The sequence below is a fragment of the Phragmites australis genome, chromosome 1 (genome assembly GCF_958298935.1).
Source record: "Phragmites australis chromosome 1, lpPhrAust1.1, whole genome shotgun sequence".
NCBI classification, from domain to species: Eukaryota; Viridiplantae; Streptophyta; class Magnoliopsida; order Poales; family Poaceae; genus Phragmites; species Phragmites australis.
The window spans coordinates 27,742,497-27,760,816 of NC_084921.1; the positions used below are offsets into that span (position 1 = coordinate 27,742,497).

The 18,320-nt window shown below is 45.4% G+C and overlaps 2 protein-coding genes across 3 annotated transcripts; both read right to left on the reverse strand.

Annotated features, from left to right (window-relative positions):
- Window positions 1–350: 350 nt before the first annotated feature.
- Window positions 351–2,611, reverse strand: LOC133913808 (uncharacterized). 2 transcript variants are annotated; one of them, XM_062357078.1, is made up of 2 exons: window positions 1,400–2,611; window positions 351–623 (listed from the first exon to the last, which is right to left on the reverse strand). In XM_062357078.1, exon 1 carries the CDS (start codon window positions 2,352–2,354, stop codon window positions 1,434–1,436), a length of 921 nt encoding a protein of 306 aa, XP_062213062.1. In that variant the 5' UTR covers window positions 2,355–2,611; the 3' UTR covers window positions 351–623; window positions 1,400–1,433. The 2 variants fall into 2 exon arrangements, with proteins under 2 accessions (XP_062213062.1, XP_062213069.1); XM_062357085.1 differs by having other exon boundaries at window positions 1,575–2,607.
- Window positions 2,612–10,134: 7,523 nt separating this feature from the next.
- Window positions 10,135–15,764, reverse strand: LOC133913826 (uncharacterized). Its single transcript, XM_062357097.1, has 3 exons — window positions 14,144–15,764; window positions 10,988–12,015; window positions 10,135–10,906 (listed from the first exon to the last, which is right to left on the reverse strand). Exons 1-3 carry the CDS (start codon window positions 15,273–15,275, stop codon window positions 10,577–10,579), a joined length of 2,490 nt encoding a protein of 829 aa, XP_062213081.1. The 5' UTR covers window positions 15,276–15,764; the 3' UTR covers window positions 10,135–10,576.
- Window positions 15,765–18,320: the final 2,556 nt, after the last annotated feature.

Consider the following 18,320-nt stretch of genomic DNA (forward strand, 5'->3'; position numbering starts at 1 on the left):
GCATGGGGTTCCTCGGGTGCAAAATTTATTTATTTTTTAATTTTTTTGGCCCAAAAAAGTCAATCAGGGACAGACTGTATTACTGCCGGCTGAAACTTTCAACCGGCAGTGATAACCGACTACCACTGCCGGCTGAAGCCTTCAGCCGGTAGTGATAACCTCTTCACTGTCGGTGTTTGGGTCGGCAGTGATAGTCCGACTATTACTGCACGTTGCTCACTACCGGCTCTGAAACCGGTAGTGATGATCACTTTAGAACCGACAGTGATAGGATTTTCTGTAGTAGTGGCATCATGAAAGCAGTGCACCAGGATATACATAAAAACAAAGAAAAATTTGGATTGGTGCCATGGAGAGATCGGTCACAATGCAAAGTTGCTTGAGCCGCATTTGGATTGCAGAAATTTGACAAAACTCCTGCTAGAATTATACCGTTTTCTACAAATATTCCTGCCTTTCCGCCGGGGCCTTATATTTATACTACTATGGTTCTCTTTATTGATACCGAGAGTTTGAACCATTAGAGCTCCCGATTTACACCCACGCATGCAGTGGTGCTGGTACCTCGTGGCCTTCTTCTAGCTCCATGGAGTGATCTGCCTGACGCTCTTGCGGATGCTGGCCTGAAAACAATACATTTGCATTGCATATGTGATGCCAAACCAAAATAATGGATGTGATGAGGTGAACAAAACTGTCATCTGGCGTACAGATCCATGTATAAGCATTGAAAGAGTAAAAATTCAAACTGCCCATTCAATAGAACCATGAAGCAGGAATTTCTTTTTTTTTACGAGGAACCATACATGAATTTGAAAACCCGAGAACTCGAGGCTTGTTCTGATTATTCATGGGCAATCGGCATTTATCCAAGAAATAATTATCTTGAAGATGGGCTTAAAACTGAATTTCAGAATGTATCGGTTATCTTGTAGATACTTCAGTAACTTACATCGTGGGTTTGGTTGGGATGTGCTTGTCATTCTTGACATTAGAGTTGAATTGTGACGGCAGGATGATAGCAGGCCAGGGAATATGCTGTGTGTTTTGTTTTTTACTAGAAGGCATGAAAACATCCTTTTACACATGTGTTTTTCTCTGACAAAAGGTTAAAGTCACGTTTGGAAACTAATTCGTGATGAAATGATGATGGAGTGAGTAACTGGGTATACAAAATTACAAATGTAATTAACTTGAGGAAATTTCATATGGGCTATACCCTTGCGTCGTTTGACGTAACTTTATTTGCACCGGTTTTGAAATGTGATGGTGTAAAATAAACGGTATTGAATTTTATGGTGGAAATTGAACTCCACGATTAGTTAGTACAGCAAATGCAAACTATTCCAAAGATTAAACTCCTATTTGAAATGCTAGAATCTTATTCGTCGTCCCCCACCTCCCGCTGCCGCCATCGTGTGCTCCTCCATGCATCACACGCCCAAAGAAGGTGTCGGCCGGTCTCTAAACCTGACCTGCTGAACGCCCTTCCAACTCCTAAATTCCACCGTCGCCGGAGAAGCTCCATTGTTGTCAGAGAGAGAAAAGAGCGAGACGAATAAACAGAGGCGTACCCAGAGGTGAGACGTGGTCATGCTGGGGAGACTCCTGTTCCTTCTGAACCTCGTGATCCTCACCGACGCCTTGGCGCCCACGTCCTCCTCCGAATCCACGGATTCCACGCGCCCATCAGCCGGCCTTTCGTGACCGCCGTGGCCGTGATCGTCGCCGAAGCAGGAGACAGATGAGGACGAGGACGGCGAGGACGCCGATGATGCCGCTGGCGAACAGCACGAGGCGTCCGGAGCCGCGGCGTCGTTCTCATGGCCGCCTTTCCTGTTGGTCCACATTGCGGCCGTAGCCTTCCTCCGGGAAAAGAATCCGCTCCTCCGGAAGGTAGCGACGCTCCCACTCCTCTTCAGCGTCCTCGGCGGCCTCTTGGCGCCGCCGGTGCAGCCGTAGGGGCCCTGGAGCACGGTCTTGGGGGAGAGCGAGTTGTCCGCCGCGGTGGTCGTCACCTGCAGCCGCGGCGGCAGCTTCAGCGGCACGGGGCGCGCCTCCGCGTCGCCGTCGTGATCACCGCCGCCAGTGGCAGCTGCACCTCCGTCTTCGTGAACGTGCCTCTCGGCGGCGGCCGGCGGAGCGCCGTGCGCGGTGTGGGTCTGCGGCTTGGGCTTCCCGGGCACCACCTCCCAGAGGAACGGCACCGCGACGGGTGGCCGCAGCGGCGGCGTGGCCGGCCACCACACCGCCGCGTCGTCGTCCATGTCGACCACCCTGCTCGCTCGCGACCGCGCGCGGACGAGAAACAGCGCGGGCATCTTGCCTCTCAGCCCCGTAGCCTCCGTCCCCATGCTATCGTATCGTATCCGCAGCTCTCACTCTGAAGGCTCACGCACTCTTGAGTCTTGACACGAGCGTGATCTGAGCGTACAGAGCCAGTTACGGCATCGCGCGCGCTCCTGCTGGATATATAAAAGCTGGGAGACGATGAGTGGGGCACGAAGACGCGCCTGCATCGGCGTAACGGTAAATGCAGAGGCGGAGGGAGCGGGGTGAGTGAGGACTGAGCGTCCAAGCGTGTGACCCTCCCTCCCTCCCTGATAAATGGAAGTCGTGATGAGTTCCGATGGCGTGGACACCCGAGCTGGACTGCGGATGGATGGAGAAACCGATGGAGTGACAGGTGCGCGAGCGATGGTAGGAGGAGCGGTCGAAAGCGAATTTTATAGCATTATGTTTAGAAATATTTTCGTAAAATTTTATTTATATTATCTATTCTGTATGGTTGAATTGAAGAGAAAAAAAATAAGTAAATATGTATCATAATAAAAAAGAAGATATTTTATAAAATCGAATCCTAAAAATTTGCTTCTGAAGCGGCCAGCTGAGCACAGCAGGCCGCGTCGCGACAGCCCCAGCCTATAGTTAGCACGAGTGACGCATGAAAATTGAAAAGACACCGAGATCTCTCTGTCTCTCACTCGCGCGCGAGGCGAGCCAGACACGCGGCGCTTGAATTGCTCCGTCCACCTCCGCCTCCACGGTCGGCTAGGTTGATTATCATATTGGTTGATGAGGATATGCTCTAGACTCTATCGGAGCTACAGCTACGTTCACCCGTAAATCTAAACGAATAAAAGTTTGTCCAGGATTCTCCCATCTACCCAGAGAATATTACAAATTCGGGTGTCAGATGAAGCTCTCTAAAACACTAATTGTGAGGTTTAGCATTGCCTAAATACATGCGTTGTTTTGTTTTAGATGATATATGCGTTGTTGCGACTAGTAGCGGCGGTGGAGTTTATATTAGGAAATAAATAGTGAGGGTGCCAAGTTTAAGAGCTTGCATGCATGTTGAGCTAGAAAAATGAGAAGGCAATAATACAACATTGCTATAGTATTGCTGTGGTCAATATAAAGCTAGCACTTCTCCAGCAATTTTTCAAGTGGGATAGATCTCTGTCAGGATCTAAAGCGTGGCCGGGAGAACCACACAAACCACAATAATGGTCATTATCATCGATAAATTGTGTTCGATCTATTCTCGCCCAGTTGTTTAAACCTAGGTTTGCCTTGTTTACTACGCCGCTCGGCCACCAAATGGCGTCCTTAATTCTTCCATGGACCTACCTTTCCCTCGTAGAATTTTCGCTCCAGGATGACGTACACGGCCTCCTGTTTTCCCCATCCTGTCAATATCTCGCCAGCCTTCGTTTTCCACCGTATTGGTTAGGGAGGCTGACTCATTCTCTGATGGATGATGGATTCCTTGCCGTTGCCTAGACGCTGGCGTGATGCATCATGCTCATGAATCCAGTAGGCGCTGCTGCAGATTGTAAACCGACCGTTTTGTGTACCAAAATTATTAAAATCAGAGAATTTTTATCAAACAGTAGCTTTTAGCTTACTAAGTAAAATTCGTGGAAGTGATTATCTGAAACGAACTAGAAGATAGAGAGCTGAAAAAACAACTTTCATTGATTCATTTCCCACATAAAATTATTTCTACCATATAATTTATTTTAGAAAATTAATTTCAGCTACAGAATCACTTCCCGTAGAGAGAATCACTTCTCCCAAAGAATCACTCTCCACAGATAATTTGAATTAGAAAGAGTTTTACCAAACAAGCTCTAACAGTTCTTGATTCAACTACTACTTCAGAAAATGTAGTGCGGCTACAGTTGATCGGTCGGTTTCAAGCAAAATAGAAGGTGCCTTCAATTCAAAAAATAAAGAGGGAGTGAAGAAGGTGCTTCGTGTGCGATTGGTCCTATGGCATGTGGTAAACCTCAAAAGTAGACCTGGGCATAAAAAGCCTGGTCAAAAAAAGCCCGAGTCTAATTTTGGTCCATCCAGGCCGGCCCGCTGGCTGCTGTTTACTGGCCTGGGCAGTGGTTTATGAGCGAAAAAAACTTAGGCCTAACTCAAGCATGCTCAAAACATTAATTTTAATTATATTTACACGTAAAATTTAACGGACGGTCTGAGCCCTGCCAGACTACCGCCTGATTTTGCTATCCAATGGGATTATTGGACTAGGCCCGGACAACCATTTTCAACTCGAAACAAACCAGCCTTTTCTTCCGGCCGGCCCATGCTCAGGTATACTCAAAAGCATATGCCCCCATCTTATGAAATTGTACTGACTTTGTGCTTATATAGAATCGAATCCTACAAGTAGCCTTCCATGTAGCTACCCCCTCTTAAGTCCTAATTCAAATAGGATTGGAATCACCTTTTACAACGTATAGAGAGGCCATTCGTGCTATGGTGCTGATGCTTTGTCACTCTTGCTAAGTTGGAGGTAAAAGGCGATGAAAGGTTGAGATCAAATATTTCTGATAAACTGGTGCATTTTATATTACTATTGACGAAAACGTTAATCAAGCCTTCATGGACTGCATATCTTCGTGGGAAAGGTGGCTGTATTCCAGGTAACTGAGATTTCATTAGTTTGTTTCTTATTGTTAGTTTGAGTTGATCCGAGATTTCAAAGTTAAAGCGATTTAATTCACACATTTTACCGGTTGCAGACCGTGTAACTTAACATTAGGCTGCATAATTGAAGAGTAATTACATGGTTTTTCACTGTGCCGTAGAATGCGTAATTGAAAACCAGACTGCGTAATTAAATTCAAAACACACTAGTCAACTTTTCCTTTGGCAGGGGCTAATTTATATATTACTTCACCCATTCAAAAATTGCAATTGTTTAGAATTTGGGTTGTTAAATTTCCTCAGATTTGATCGTTGATGCATAAATACTATTTAGATTAGTCTCGTCATAATAGTGTCATTAAATTTGTTATGGGAAATATCTTTGAGTTATAATGTTCTATATTTGTTACTAACTAATGTATTACTGTAGAAAGTTGATGGTTAAACTGCTTATTAGAAACCATGTCTTAATAACAAAGCTTCATATATAAGTATTTGTTAAAACTGTAAATAGTTGATTAAATTTATTTAAGTTTTTTTACTAAAAGAATTATAAGCCCGCATGATTTGACGTAGAAAAAGGTACACATGATAGACATAGTTGCGCTCCAGTTCATCCTTCTTTCAGAAAATCACAATACATAAGAATATTCAATGCAATATTACTTCTGTTAAAAAAATTGTCATTTACGACATAAAAAGGGCCCCATTTACAATAATAATATACTGTATCATTACCTATTCCATTTATTTATCAATAAATAAGATTTAATACAATAATAAAGGTTCTTTTGATAATGGATCTACTAATTCCATTATCATGTGACAACCAAATACTTTGATATATGATCCATTATTGTTTCCATAATTGACACACACATTATTTAGTTTCAAAGATATCCTAAATAATGGGTTTCCATGTGGAGATCGAAGAGAAGAATGGTGTTGAGCACCTACTCATGACTCGAAAAGTAAGATATAAAGTGAAAACTATTAAAAGGCTTCCATCACTATCCTCAGGATTGTACGAAAGTCCAAAGTGATTCTTAACTCAGCACAGTTCATGTGCAAGACTTGAGCCAAAGGCATGTTGATTACGAGACCTTTGTATCAAGTCAACAATGAGATGCATGATTTCCTTAAAAGGGTTGAGGGTGACATGGACCAATCTAGCTAGCCCAAGTTGTGGCCATTGAAGTACTTCATGGTACTTATAATTCACTACCATATAATCAGTGAAAAGTAGATGAAGTGTCACAGATAATTTCTTAAGACATATCATTGACAAAATACTCTCAGACGATTGTTAAGATAGACGTGCTTGTAACAAGACCACCGTCTGGATGTGCCAGAACTCACATATAGTTTTGATAAATTCGTCTGTTTCTATCGTATAGACACAAACGACGCTTAGAAAAACTTATTTGTGATATTGTCACATACGACAGATTTTCTGAAAACCCGTATGTAGGTAAAGACCCAAGAAATATTTTAAATTTGACCGCTCATCTCCCCTAACTCTTTTAGCTTCCCACACACATAACCCCGCTCATCTCCCCTCAATACAAAGCGATGAGGAGTGTTCATCTTCCTCGCTCTACTCGTTACCATCGAAGTGTTCATATTCCACACACACAGCTACGGTTTTTTCTGTGTCGGAGGAGTGAGATATGGGCACCAAATCCCCTTCACTGCACTGAGGTGAGAATCGTAGGGTTCTTATCGTGGTTTTGTTAGGTTTTTAAGAATTTGCTTTTGTGAGAACCGTCCAAATTGATTCAAATTAATCAAATCGGTGATTCGTCCAATAAGATAAGAGCTAGCACATATCTATCTCTCAACGTGTCACGTGCTAACCCACATAGGGTTCTCATCATGGTTTTGTTAGGGTTTCTTAGAGTTTGCTTCTGTGAGAACGATCCAAATTGGATTCAAATTAATCAAATCGGCGATTCATCTAATAAGATGAGAGATAGCACATGTCCATCTCGATGTTCAAATCAAAGCCTCCCCGGAATCGACCAACCATCTAGGAAGCTTCCTCATACCAAGGTAACAGCTCCAATCGGTCCCCCATTAGTTTAGATTTGAGCTCCACCCTAGCCATGGACATGATCCATGGGTTCTTGAGTTTGGCGTCATGCATATCGCCCAAACCACTCTAAAAGAACCCTCCTAACCTTGTAGAGTGTTTTGGTACCACTCTTGGTCAAAGGCATCACCTGAGCCTTCGCCGGTGACCTCGCTGAGGTGCCGCTGGCCATGTCCAGCCGTCTAACCGTCACTAGGGCTAGTCTGACCGCCGGGATGAGACTTGACCGATTAGACTTGAGTTAGACTCCATAGTCAGGAGTCAGACATCCACTAGGGTTAGTTTGATCACCAGACCTTGCAGTCTGACCGTCATTGGTCCGGTCTGACCTCCAGATTTACTTAGTACCACTTTCTTCTCTGTTCGACCCCCACAGTCTAATTGTCACCTGAGCTGGTCCCACCACCACCTAGACCGGTCTGACCGCCAGCCACTCAGAACCCTTTGATCTTAGGTTGTCTCGTGCGAGATTTAAACCTCTTCTAACCCCCATCACTTAGGCGTTCTTTTGCAAATATTTTCATAACATGTCATATTACATCTCGTTCACAATCATGCATCATGAGCATACATCTTCATTCTTTCTTTTGTTCATTCGATGTGTTCTACCATTGGTTAGAGAGTGACGCGTCGACGGTTCAAGCGGTCGAAGCTGATGTCGAACTAGAGGTGTATGTGACCGAAGCACCGGAGCACCAAGGCAAGCATCTAAGCATATTTCACCTTTTATTTTGGATCTTGTGTTGTCTAATCTGGATAAATATCGCTTTATGTATATCGTGCATGTTTAGCAAGTCAATATTGGGTTTTGTGGGTATTTCCTAATTGTTATATTGCCCTACATTGATATTGTGTATATCTTGATCCATTGTAACCCGGGATGCCATTATGTAACTGTCAAACTTAAAATGAGCGCGATGAGCTTAGCAAGCTTAGGTCACCGGTAGAAGTCAAGCGGTGATTCGTTCATCATTCGCGATCTTTAGGGCTTAACGATGTTTCACCAAAACAAATATGTTGGGATGATGAGATGGAGAAGTTTATATTGTGGCGATGAAGACCAAAGGGTGTCCAATAGGGAAGAGCCCTGGTGGAAACTAGGTATCCTCAGCAACGCAAGCATGGCCGGTCTGATGCAAAACATATGAGGAATGTTGTCATGAGAGCCGAGATGATGGACTTGTGTCATGTGGGTAAAGATATACCCTCTGCAGGGTGTGAAATCAATTTGAACTACCGCGCTTGCAGTCATGAGCACACTTATGTCCATCCGTATCAATCGTAGAGTCTTTGATGATTAGGGTGAATGTGGTTGTATGTGGTATGTTGGCTCGTGTAAGTCAATATTGGGAGAGTATGTTCTTATGATGGTTTTTTTATACTTATGTTCACATGATGGGATAGAATAAATTTGAGATATATTAGGTGCTCACACAATTGATTCAGTAAATTGTTTTTGCCTATAAATTCATTTAACATTGTAGCCTACTCCTTGCTACGCATCCCAAATGCATAGTCCTTAGAGTCGGGTTATTATACGTATCTATTATTGAGTAAGTCTTACGAGTACCTTCGTACTCACCTTTGTACTTCATGCCCGTCGATGTCGGTAACAGGCAAGAGTGGTGATAGGCTACGCATGGTAACGGGATGGTACCTTAGGGCAATTGGCACCATCTATTTGTTGTTTATAAGTTATTTTATGATGCATAGTAATATCAACAAGTTATGATATAAATTTGATGTATTTTATTCCTCCTAGCATTCGTTGATGTTACATTGAGCTTGACATCGTTGAACTTGTAATGACTTAAATGTTTGTAATATATTTATATTACTCGCTATTTATTATGATTTGATATGATGAAACTTGTTGTAAAGACATGTGTTCTGATCTTATGTATAAAATACATATCAAGACTACTGGGATTGGATTTATTTTAATCTTTGGTGGATATGATTGTTATGGTAAGATGTGAGTTAGCACGTGGCGTGTCAAGAGATGATCGTGTGCTATGTCTCATCTAATTAGACGATCGGTCAATTGATTAATTTGAATATAATTTAAATGCTTTCTCACATCTTACTTGTTCTTTGATTGCTTATAGGGATAAGAATCTCGTGTTCATACTTATGCTCACGGCAAGGTCAGGGACACCCGTACTCATATCAGCCACCACGCCATCGCCTCCTTCTTCTCTCTCCCTCTCTAATATAGCTCATACAAGAACATATAGAGCATGGGATCACAAGCAGTTGCTAGGTTTCTAATATACATATACAAATTAGTAAGAGGCCACTATGGTCTAATTCTAACCACCGATTGGAAATGGAATCTAATCTGAAGTCTGAACCGACTGTAGAACTCGACGTCGAGCAGGCATGGAAGTTAAACAGCCTCCCACTTCCGTTCTATTCCAAACCTAGATTTATGTAGGAAGTGTCTGATTTATATTTTAAATAGTTTGTTAATTTTATATTTCAAAGGTAAATGGTGAAAAAAGAATTCTAATAATATTCCATTGGAAATCATTTAGCACTTATATTGGTAATTTGCCCTAACAAATAATAGCATGGCTAGCCAACCTTATAATTGCGCGGGCCAATAGGCTAGTTTAAAAGAGAAAGTAATTTCAATTGCAAAGTCGAGTTTAATTTGTTTGAAAATTTTCTGATGCTTATCGGGCAGCTAAAATTTCATCCAAATTTCAGTTTGAAATTTCTGGGTTATTTGAAATTCAAGTGAAAGTTTAAATTAGTTCCATATTAATTTAAATTAGTATTTGAAAATGAAATTCCACATACGAGAGTCCCCATGGTCCCAATTGAAAGTCGGACATGGGTGTCTGACGTCTGGGTGAGCGTAACGGCAAATATGTTGGGTTCAATTGTCTGCATCAATTTAATATCTAAACATATCATTCTACCTGGCCGCACAACTGCACACACTTTCACTAGTTTCTACAAAATCATATGAAATTTCCCAGTTGCAAGGAGGATTCTGGTAAAATCAACTGGAAATTAAGCTGAAAGAAACATGAGCTCGAGCCATCGCGCGGAAAATTACGAGCGCCTCAAAATCTCACATGACTCGCTAGAATTGGTTGATTCAGATTGAACGTCGCACATGATGTGCCTAAATTGGACCTCAGAATGCTTTGCTTGGTAACCTGAACGCCAGCTCCATTAGAAGATAAACTGACGATAAGTTGGTCGGTCCAACCTTAACGGCCCAGAACACCTCAACCAGCATTCAGTCACAGCAGAGTCGCGCTCGCTGTGTCAGAAATACCAACGAGCTGCCGCCATCAGTTCACTGCTAGATCAAAATGCATCCGCACCATGCATGTATTCCTCCACACCATGCATCCGCGGATTTTCTTGCCATCAAGCAAGTTTCTTTGAACATATCGATCCCCAGGAAGGATACTATGTTAGTAAAAAGTTTCATATGCTCGTGAACATGTATGTGCTGCAGACAATGGACTCCATAGTTTCCGATCGATCAGGAAAGGAGAACAGCAAGCAGCTGCATTAGCATCAGCGCGCGGTGTGGAGGATGCCGTGGAAGGTGAGCGTGCCCTCGAGGTCCCCGATGATCCGCGCGATCCGCACCTCCAGCCCCCTCTGCACGTCCCTCAGCAACGCCCCGGCCACGTCCATCAACCTCTTCATGTCCATGCCGTCCTCGCCGCCCCCGTCGCGCACCACGAGGCTTGGCGTGATCCTCGACTGCGTCTCCAGCAGCTTCTGGCCCGTGGCCACCATGAGCCGCTGCAGCTGGAACGTCTCCCCCAGGAACTGCCCCAGTGCCACCTTCTGCTCTCCCGCGCCCCGACGCTCTCGCCCCACGCTCCTCTTGCTCTCCTCCTGAAATCAAAAAGGGAATTTTCTTACAATAACGATCCGGGAACGCGCAAACTCGCTAGGAATTCGCATTTGTATGCGTACCATTCTTGCGCAGAGGCCGTCGATCTTGTCGTCGAGGGACTGGTACCGCTTGACGTGCTTGCTCAGGAAGGACATCATCGTCTGGTACCTTGTCCTTGGATGCTGCCTGCTGCCTGATGGCTTCGTCGCCGCGGCCTCCTCCTTGCCTTCCGCGGCCAGCTTCCCCAGCACCAGCAGCTGCTGCTTAAGCCTCTTGATCTTGTGCGACACCGCGAGCGCGTGGATGTCCGTCTTCCCAGCAGAGCTCTTCTGCTCAGGCGCCACGACCACGAGTGCGAGGCCAGATGTCACCTCTTGAGAACTACTCGTGCTGGTCTGCGAGTGCGCGTTGCCCGGATCGGTGTAGACTTCCTTCTCTTCTTCAATCTCAGACCTGTATGAATTTTGCCTTGGAACATTGTGCCGCTCCTGTTCAAGCAATGTTGGCGCCTCGGCGTGCGCGTGATCCGGGACTGGGACTGGAACTGGAACTAGAACGCCGTGCGCCTCTGTTGCTTCCACATCAAACGCCTTGTCCTTGTGATCATCTGGGGAAACTGGCTCGTCCAGTTTGGTCTCTGAATGATGAGGATTGGTGACCTCAGTGCCCTCTGGATGTCGCGCACCGGATGACCGTCTATCGGCCTCTCCTGGCATTGTTCTTTCGATCTTCACAGGGGAACATGGGATGCAGTGGTCGCAGGTGTCGTCGTCTTGGTCATCGGCGGCGTAGATCACTATGCCAAGGGCCTGCGCTTGGAGCGTCTCCAGCTTCTCCTTGAGTGAGATGTTCTCCTTCTCCCTGTCCAGGAGCAGAGCCTCCAGGCCGGCGCTGTGCTGCTCGTGCTGCGCCAGCCGCCCCTCCAGTTCCTGGATCCGGCACCGGAGCCGCGTTGCCTCGACGTCCATGCTCACCGCCCGCCACCGGAACGCCTCCAGCTTCTCGCCCTTGAGCAGGAGCTGCTCCGTGAACGCCTCGACCTCCGTCTTATGCCGGTTCTTGATCATGGCCGTGTACTTCTCGGTCTCCATCTGGAACCACTCCACAGCTGCCGGCAACACAAATCAAGAAGCACAGCCTCGTCAGAATTCAGAAGTCAGAACCGTGAAGCACTATTGTTTTGTTTACCATTTCCAATGCCTGACTAGTTAGCAATGAGAAATCATATCATACGTGTGCAATCTGCAACGAATGAGCTCGGTAATTACCAGTTAGAAGACAACAAAATCAGGCTTTTGATTCCATAAATCCTGACAGCATATTGACTTAATTGTAACATCCCGAGTATTAAGGAAAAATACAATGTGAATATTATGAAAAATAAAACTCGACAGGGCCAGGTTCAGAGAGGGCGAAAATTGACATTTTGATCCATAGCTCGAATGAATGATCGGAGACGGTGGATATGTAAATCTCATCAAAACGAATTTATTTTACTATTCTAACACTGTGTTTGGACACCTGGTGTATCCGTAGCGAGTCCCATAAACTTAGACCATTGGATTAGTAAAATAAAAAAATAAAATTACAACCGACCTACTCAATCGATCGGCTAACGCCTTAAAAAGTCAGCACAGGATTGAGCTGACACCCACAACCCTAACCCTAACCCTAGCTTGCCCCACGCTGCCACTGGGTCACCATCGCTTGCTGTCGGTGACCTCTTGTGCCGCCGCCACTCAGCCGCACCGCCAACTGCTGCCGACATTCACAGCCGCTAGCCACCAAAGCCCTGTCACCGGCTGTTGCCACTCAACAGTTGTGCAGGAGCCGAGGAAGCAAGAAATAGAAAAAGCAAGGAAGAAGAAAATAAAGAAAAAGGAAGGGAAAAAGAGGAAGTTTCAGGAAATTCATCAAACTCTCCATCAATTCGTGATTTACGCGTCAAGGGTGTAAGGAATGTTGGTGCTTACGGCATAAAGTTGATTCCTCCCCACGGTTAAGATAGTGCATGACGAACCTATAGATTTCTACCATTTCGTTTGGTTTTCTACCTGTTTTGTAATTGCTTCCTTTATGATTCATGTGTTCCTATGATTTCATAATTCAAGTTTTGATGTGATGTTTCATGTTCCTAATTCCTGTCTTCATGATGAACCTTTCATATCGTTCATGTTCTATGAAGTGTTTTGATCCATGAATGTGCTGTTAATTCTCACCGTGCAATGGCATAGTTTGCTTGTTATTTGGATGTGCTTTCTTGATCATTTCCAATTATGTTTATTCAATATCCATATATCCTGGTGTTTATTGATTGAAGTATCACAAATATATTTCTATCTAAAGATTCAAGTTTCAAGTGGTTCCTTTACATTTTATTCAAGTGTCGGTGGTACCGTATGTATAATTTGGTTCTTATATTTCCTTTACATTTCATTCAAGTGTCTGTGGTGACCATTTAGAATTCAAGCCATATAATTGCTTGATGACTGGATGTGCAATTTTGTTTTTATATTTAGGTTCATGTGAGTAAGTGATGGTCCTATTTACTTGGCTTTACCGGTAAATGCTGATGATGTTTTCCAAATTGTACCTTTCAGACGGAAACTACTATTTCATTTATGGTTTCTAAGAAATCCAAGTTTGCTCGTTTCAGAAAGAAACTACTGTTCCATTGTTGTTTTTAAAGAAAAGAAAACACCATATCTCGTTCTTCATTGACGCTGATAATATGCATGTTCTTCCAGTTCCATATTAGACTTGTTAAGTGTTTTTACCCATTCTTATGTTTTATTTAGTTTTTAGGTATCTAGTGATCTCAGCATACATAGAAGGGAGTAGTATCACATCAACACACTTATTCCAATACTTAGTCTTTTCAATAATACATTAGAACGGTAATTGCTAGCTTGGTCTGTTAAGCAACTTAGGGTTATATTGGACGAAGGTATTGGTCTCAACTTTGGCTGTAATATTTACTTTCTGCTTATAAATATTATACCTGTGGAAACAGTGTGTTTTTTGTTTGCCCAGGAAAGAGACGGATACAGGGGAATCTCTACGAAATTTTCTTAAAAAAGATTCAGACTTGGTAGGATTTAGATATTAGGTGGTGACCTTGAGGAACGTGGATACCCGGGCCGTTACGTTAATCGTGACACGATTAAACGCAGCACGATACTAGCGTCTCTTAGCAAAAGCAAGCAGAGTACAAGAACAGAGCAGCTGAGAGTTACCGGGCTTGTCGTCGACATGGCTGGGATAGCGATCGACGCGTTCAATGGTGGTCAACTCCTTCGCCGGCGGCGCCCTCTTGTCGTCGCCTGCCACGTGGTCAACGAATAGTATCTTAGTGTCGTTTGCGTCGTGGGCCAGCTTGTCGGAGCACCCCGGGTGGTCCGACCGCGCTGATGACCTGGATCCCCGGCGGTGGCCGCGGGACTCCCACATCTTACGCCACCGCTCCGCCTCGAGTTCGGCCTGCTTCCGCCTGGCCTTGCACATCTTGACCTCCCGCACCAGCATCTCCCTGTCCTCCATGTCGATCTTGGACTTGCGCAGCATCGCGGAGAGGATCTTGTCCTTGTGCTCCGCGTCCCGCCGCAGCCGCGCGGCCTCGGCGGAGAGGTCCGCGGCCGCCGCCGCGGCCTCGTCGCGGCGCTCCAGCGCCGTCTTGAGCTCGGCCTCCGAAGAATCAGCGAGGCGCGCGGCGCGGGCCAGGTCCGCTTCCAGCTGCCGCTGCGCGGACGCGAGCTCCACGAACGCCGCCTTGTGCTTCCGCAGCTCGGCGGCGTGCTCCGCCGCGTCCTTCCTGGCGCGCTCCCTCAGCTCCTCCGCCACTTGCTCGGCCACGCGCAGCCTCTCCTCTGCGTCCTCCCGCCTCGCGCCCTCCCGCTCGAGGGCCTCGTCCTTGAGCCCCGTCGCGCAGCGCTGTTCCTCCATCTGCCGCCTCAGCTCCTCCGCCTCCTCCTCGCGCTTCGACTCGCGCGCGCGCGCCGCGGCGACGACGGCGTGCACCTGCCGCCGCAGGGACTTCCGCTCGGCCAGCCACCGCTGCTCGTGGGCTGCGAAGATGCCCGCCACCTTCTCGTTGGCCCTGGCGTCCTCCGCCCTCCGTCGCCGGAGTTCCTCGACATTGCGATCCAGCGCGCCGACCTTCTCCCGCAGCGCGAGCTCCCTGACGCGCGACCACCGGCACCCCCTCCGTGTCGCGCCAAGATCGCACCAGCCGGTAACTCTCCCCTGCGCTCCCAGAGCGCGATGCAGAGCGGCGAGAGCGCAAGAAAGGCCGACGTAGTAGGCGGCGGCGGAGTGCAGAGAACCCGGACAGGAGGACGCCGCCAATGACAGCGCGTGATCAGCCGCCATCACACTCGCGCACTTCCCCGATGGTTCTTGGCTATATGCTGCGATTGGACTAGCACAGCCTGACAACCGATAGTAGCAGTGGATCGGTAGCCTGCAGATCAAGTCCTGTCACTTACTATACTCCACCAGTTACATGCTGATTTGTCTGGCTGCGTAATGGCTGATGTCTAGGCCGAGAGCTGGGAGCAGGAGCAATGGCGGCTTGGGGGTGTGGATGGCATGGTCGGCATGATTGCGAGAGGAAGAAGAAAGGAGATGAAGCAAAGCTACAAAGTGGTAGGCTGGATCAAAGCCCGCGGCCGTGCTTAGAACTGGGCGGCGGTGACTGATTGAGTGAAAAGGCTGCCGTTGCTACGGAGGCTGTCAAATGTGGGGAGGGAGGGACCAAATGGAGCGCAGCTGGAATGTGTTGTGTGAGCTGCAAGCTAATGCTTCCCCAGTGGGGAACAGGGGGATCCTGGTGGAGCATTCCAGCTCAATCCAAAGAGTCCTTCCTCCGTACATTCATAGGCAGAGAAAGCAGTCTTCCTTGATTTCAGCCGTCTGTCAGACACACCAACTAACCAGACAAACCTTTTTTTTCCCTAGTTTCTCTAACCCTTACCTTTTTATATATACTGAAGTACTTCCTCTATTTTTTTAATACTGATCACTTTTATTTACTTTTAAATACATGTCACTTCACATTTGTAAGATGCAGTTTTTAATTTATTCTTACAAAATATCTTTTATCTACTTATTTACAGTAGATTCTAAAATATTTTAGCTAGTTTCTAAGGACATTTTTATCATTTTATATTTAAAATTTGTACTATATTTGATATGTATTTATATACGTGTTTGATAAAAAATGATAGTTATTAAAAAATGGAGAGAGGAGCAGTTTTTTTCTGCCTTGCGGCGGTTAGGTTCTTTTAGCGGAACAAACCACGAAGAGAAGGGCACACCAGGCAACCAACCAACCCTACCAGTCTACGAAGCAGGAGTGTCAAACAGAAGAAGAGCCTTCTTTCTTGGCTGTCAGAGACACTTTCTCTCTACCGCCAGTGGGGCCTTTCGTGACTCCATTCCCGTATCCACAAGCAGCCCAGCGTGCAAAAGCAGCTTTTCTTGTCCCTCCTATTCAAAGATACAACCAGCAACTTTCTCACTAGTAAAAGATTTGAAAGTTGTTGGTACTACTTCACGTGAATGTGGATGCACTCCATTGTGATCTGTGAACTTGCAGGTTGGGGCACAGTACATGTGTATGGAACATGCTTCTTGTAGCTACAGATAAGAAAGCCTCTGCAAACTTCTTCCTGGTTTTTCTATCCCTGGTTAAGCCTGGATGGCCGGTTGCAATAAACCCAAAAAATGTTCCATTATCCACTTCGTATACATCGTGCGTGTTTCCAATTGGATTTGTCCTAGATGCTTCATTCCATGGACTCCTTATGTGGTGCCACAGGTTCATTTTTTTAATATTTTTTTTATCATCTGCACCATTTCTAGAGAATTGGTATGTGGTGGGTTGCACCAGATATGTATATATTCATCTGTAACGTGACTTTTTTTTAAAAAAAAAAAACGGGTGTTATACCTTGCTCACACCGGAGATTAAATCTGCGTCGCGAGCTTGGCGCCATTGCACCTTGCCTGTAGATCCCTAAGTCACCTATTCTAGACCTTATCTTCAATCCAACAGCTTAGATCAACCCAGTCCACTCCCACCTCTCTTTAACTTAATAACACATATCTCAAGGTTTCACAAGATGTAGAAAATTACATATGTTTTTGCTGGCTCTCTCAGATAAGATTTATCGTCCGCAGTTCTTTCGCGGCGTACTTGATGCATTGCATGTATGGCTAGCTACCCCTAGACATTCCTTCGTTCGATCAATCCATTCGCATGGATAATGAAACCGACGAAATGTCATGATTTGTTCATTTTCTGCTCCCACAAGTTGAAGGATTATTGAGCAGTAGCGAAGGCATGCTCCAACTCATCACATGAGACTAGTGTTCCAACGATTAGAGTGGCCATGGCCATACCATCTTGGATAGGACATGTATATGTTGGTACGTCTATAATTAAGAATGTACGCTCCCAGCGTCGTTTTGTAGATACATTTGGGCTATGCTTCGTCCTAGCTAGCATGGACAGTGCTTACAAAGTTGCAATGCGCAGTACTCGTTTTGTCAGGCCTACAAACAACATTGGAGTGAGCAATACATACATACATACATAAGCATTGTATTGAAACCAGTAGTAGCTCCAAATTAATTAATTAAAAAAAAGGAATTTTGAGGAATTTCCACTCATCTGTCCGCACATGTCGGTGAAACGGACTGCCACAACATCAAACACGATTGTTTGAGTGGAAAATCCTCAATTCTAACCTATATCCTAACATGGATTTGGATCATGCGCATTTCTTCTTACAGTCTATTATACAGAGGCAGCCCTTAATTTGTAGAAGGCAGATTTGTTTAGATAGAGAAGGAACGAAAGGGCTCGGATGGAAGATCTCATGCATGGTTTCATCCATGCTATCGACCTTACAATTTCCTGACAGCCGATCGAGATGGTACGTACATAGATGATTCAAGTCTAATTTTAATCGTATTTGCATGCAGCCGAGACAACTAGACTAAACCAAACAAAAAGAGTGCCGCCTAAGCAAAACAATTGGAGCTAGCTGCTGCAGTGCTGCCTCTGCCTCTAAAAACGTATGTAATGCACCCACACAATCATCACGCGGACCGATTATATTCCTCGAAACTAGCTACGCTTCGATTGATCGTAGTGCACATATCCCATGTAAAGTGCACGTCTGGTCGAGTGCGATCGACGCAATTGATGGGATATTCCAACATCTCCCAAATCACGACCCAAATCACGAGTAGTATATATAAGATGACACGTAGTCCTCTGCGTGCGTGCGCGGTCTATGAAAAAATATATTCGATATTCGTGTTCTGTCAGCTCGATTGAGTGCAAGCCCCACGGCCATATTCTTTCTTGTTTACAGCACTCGAGTTCTTGGAGCAGCTGTAGTAACA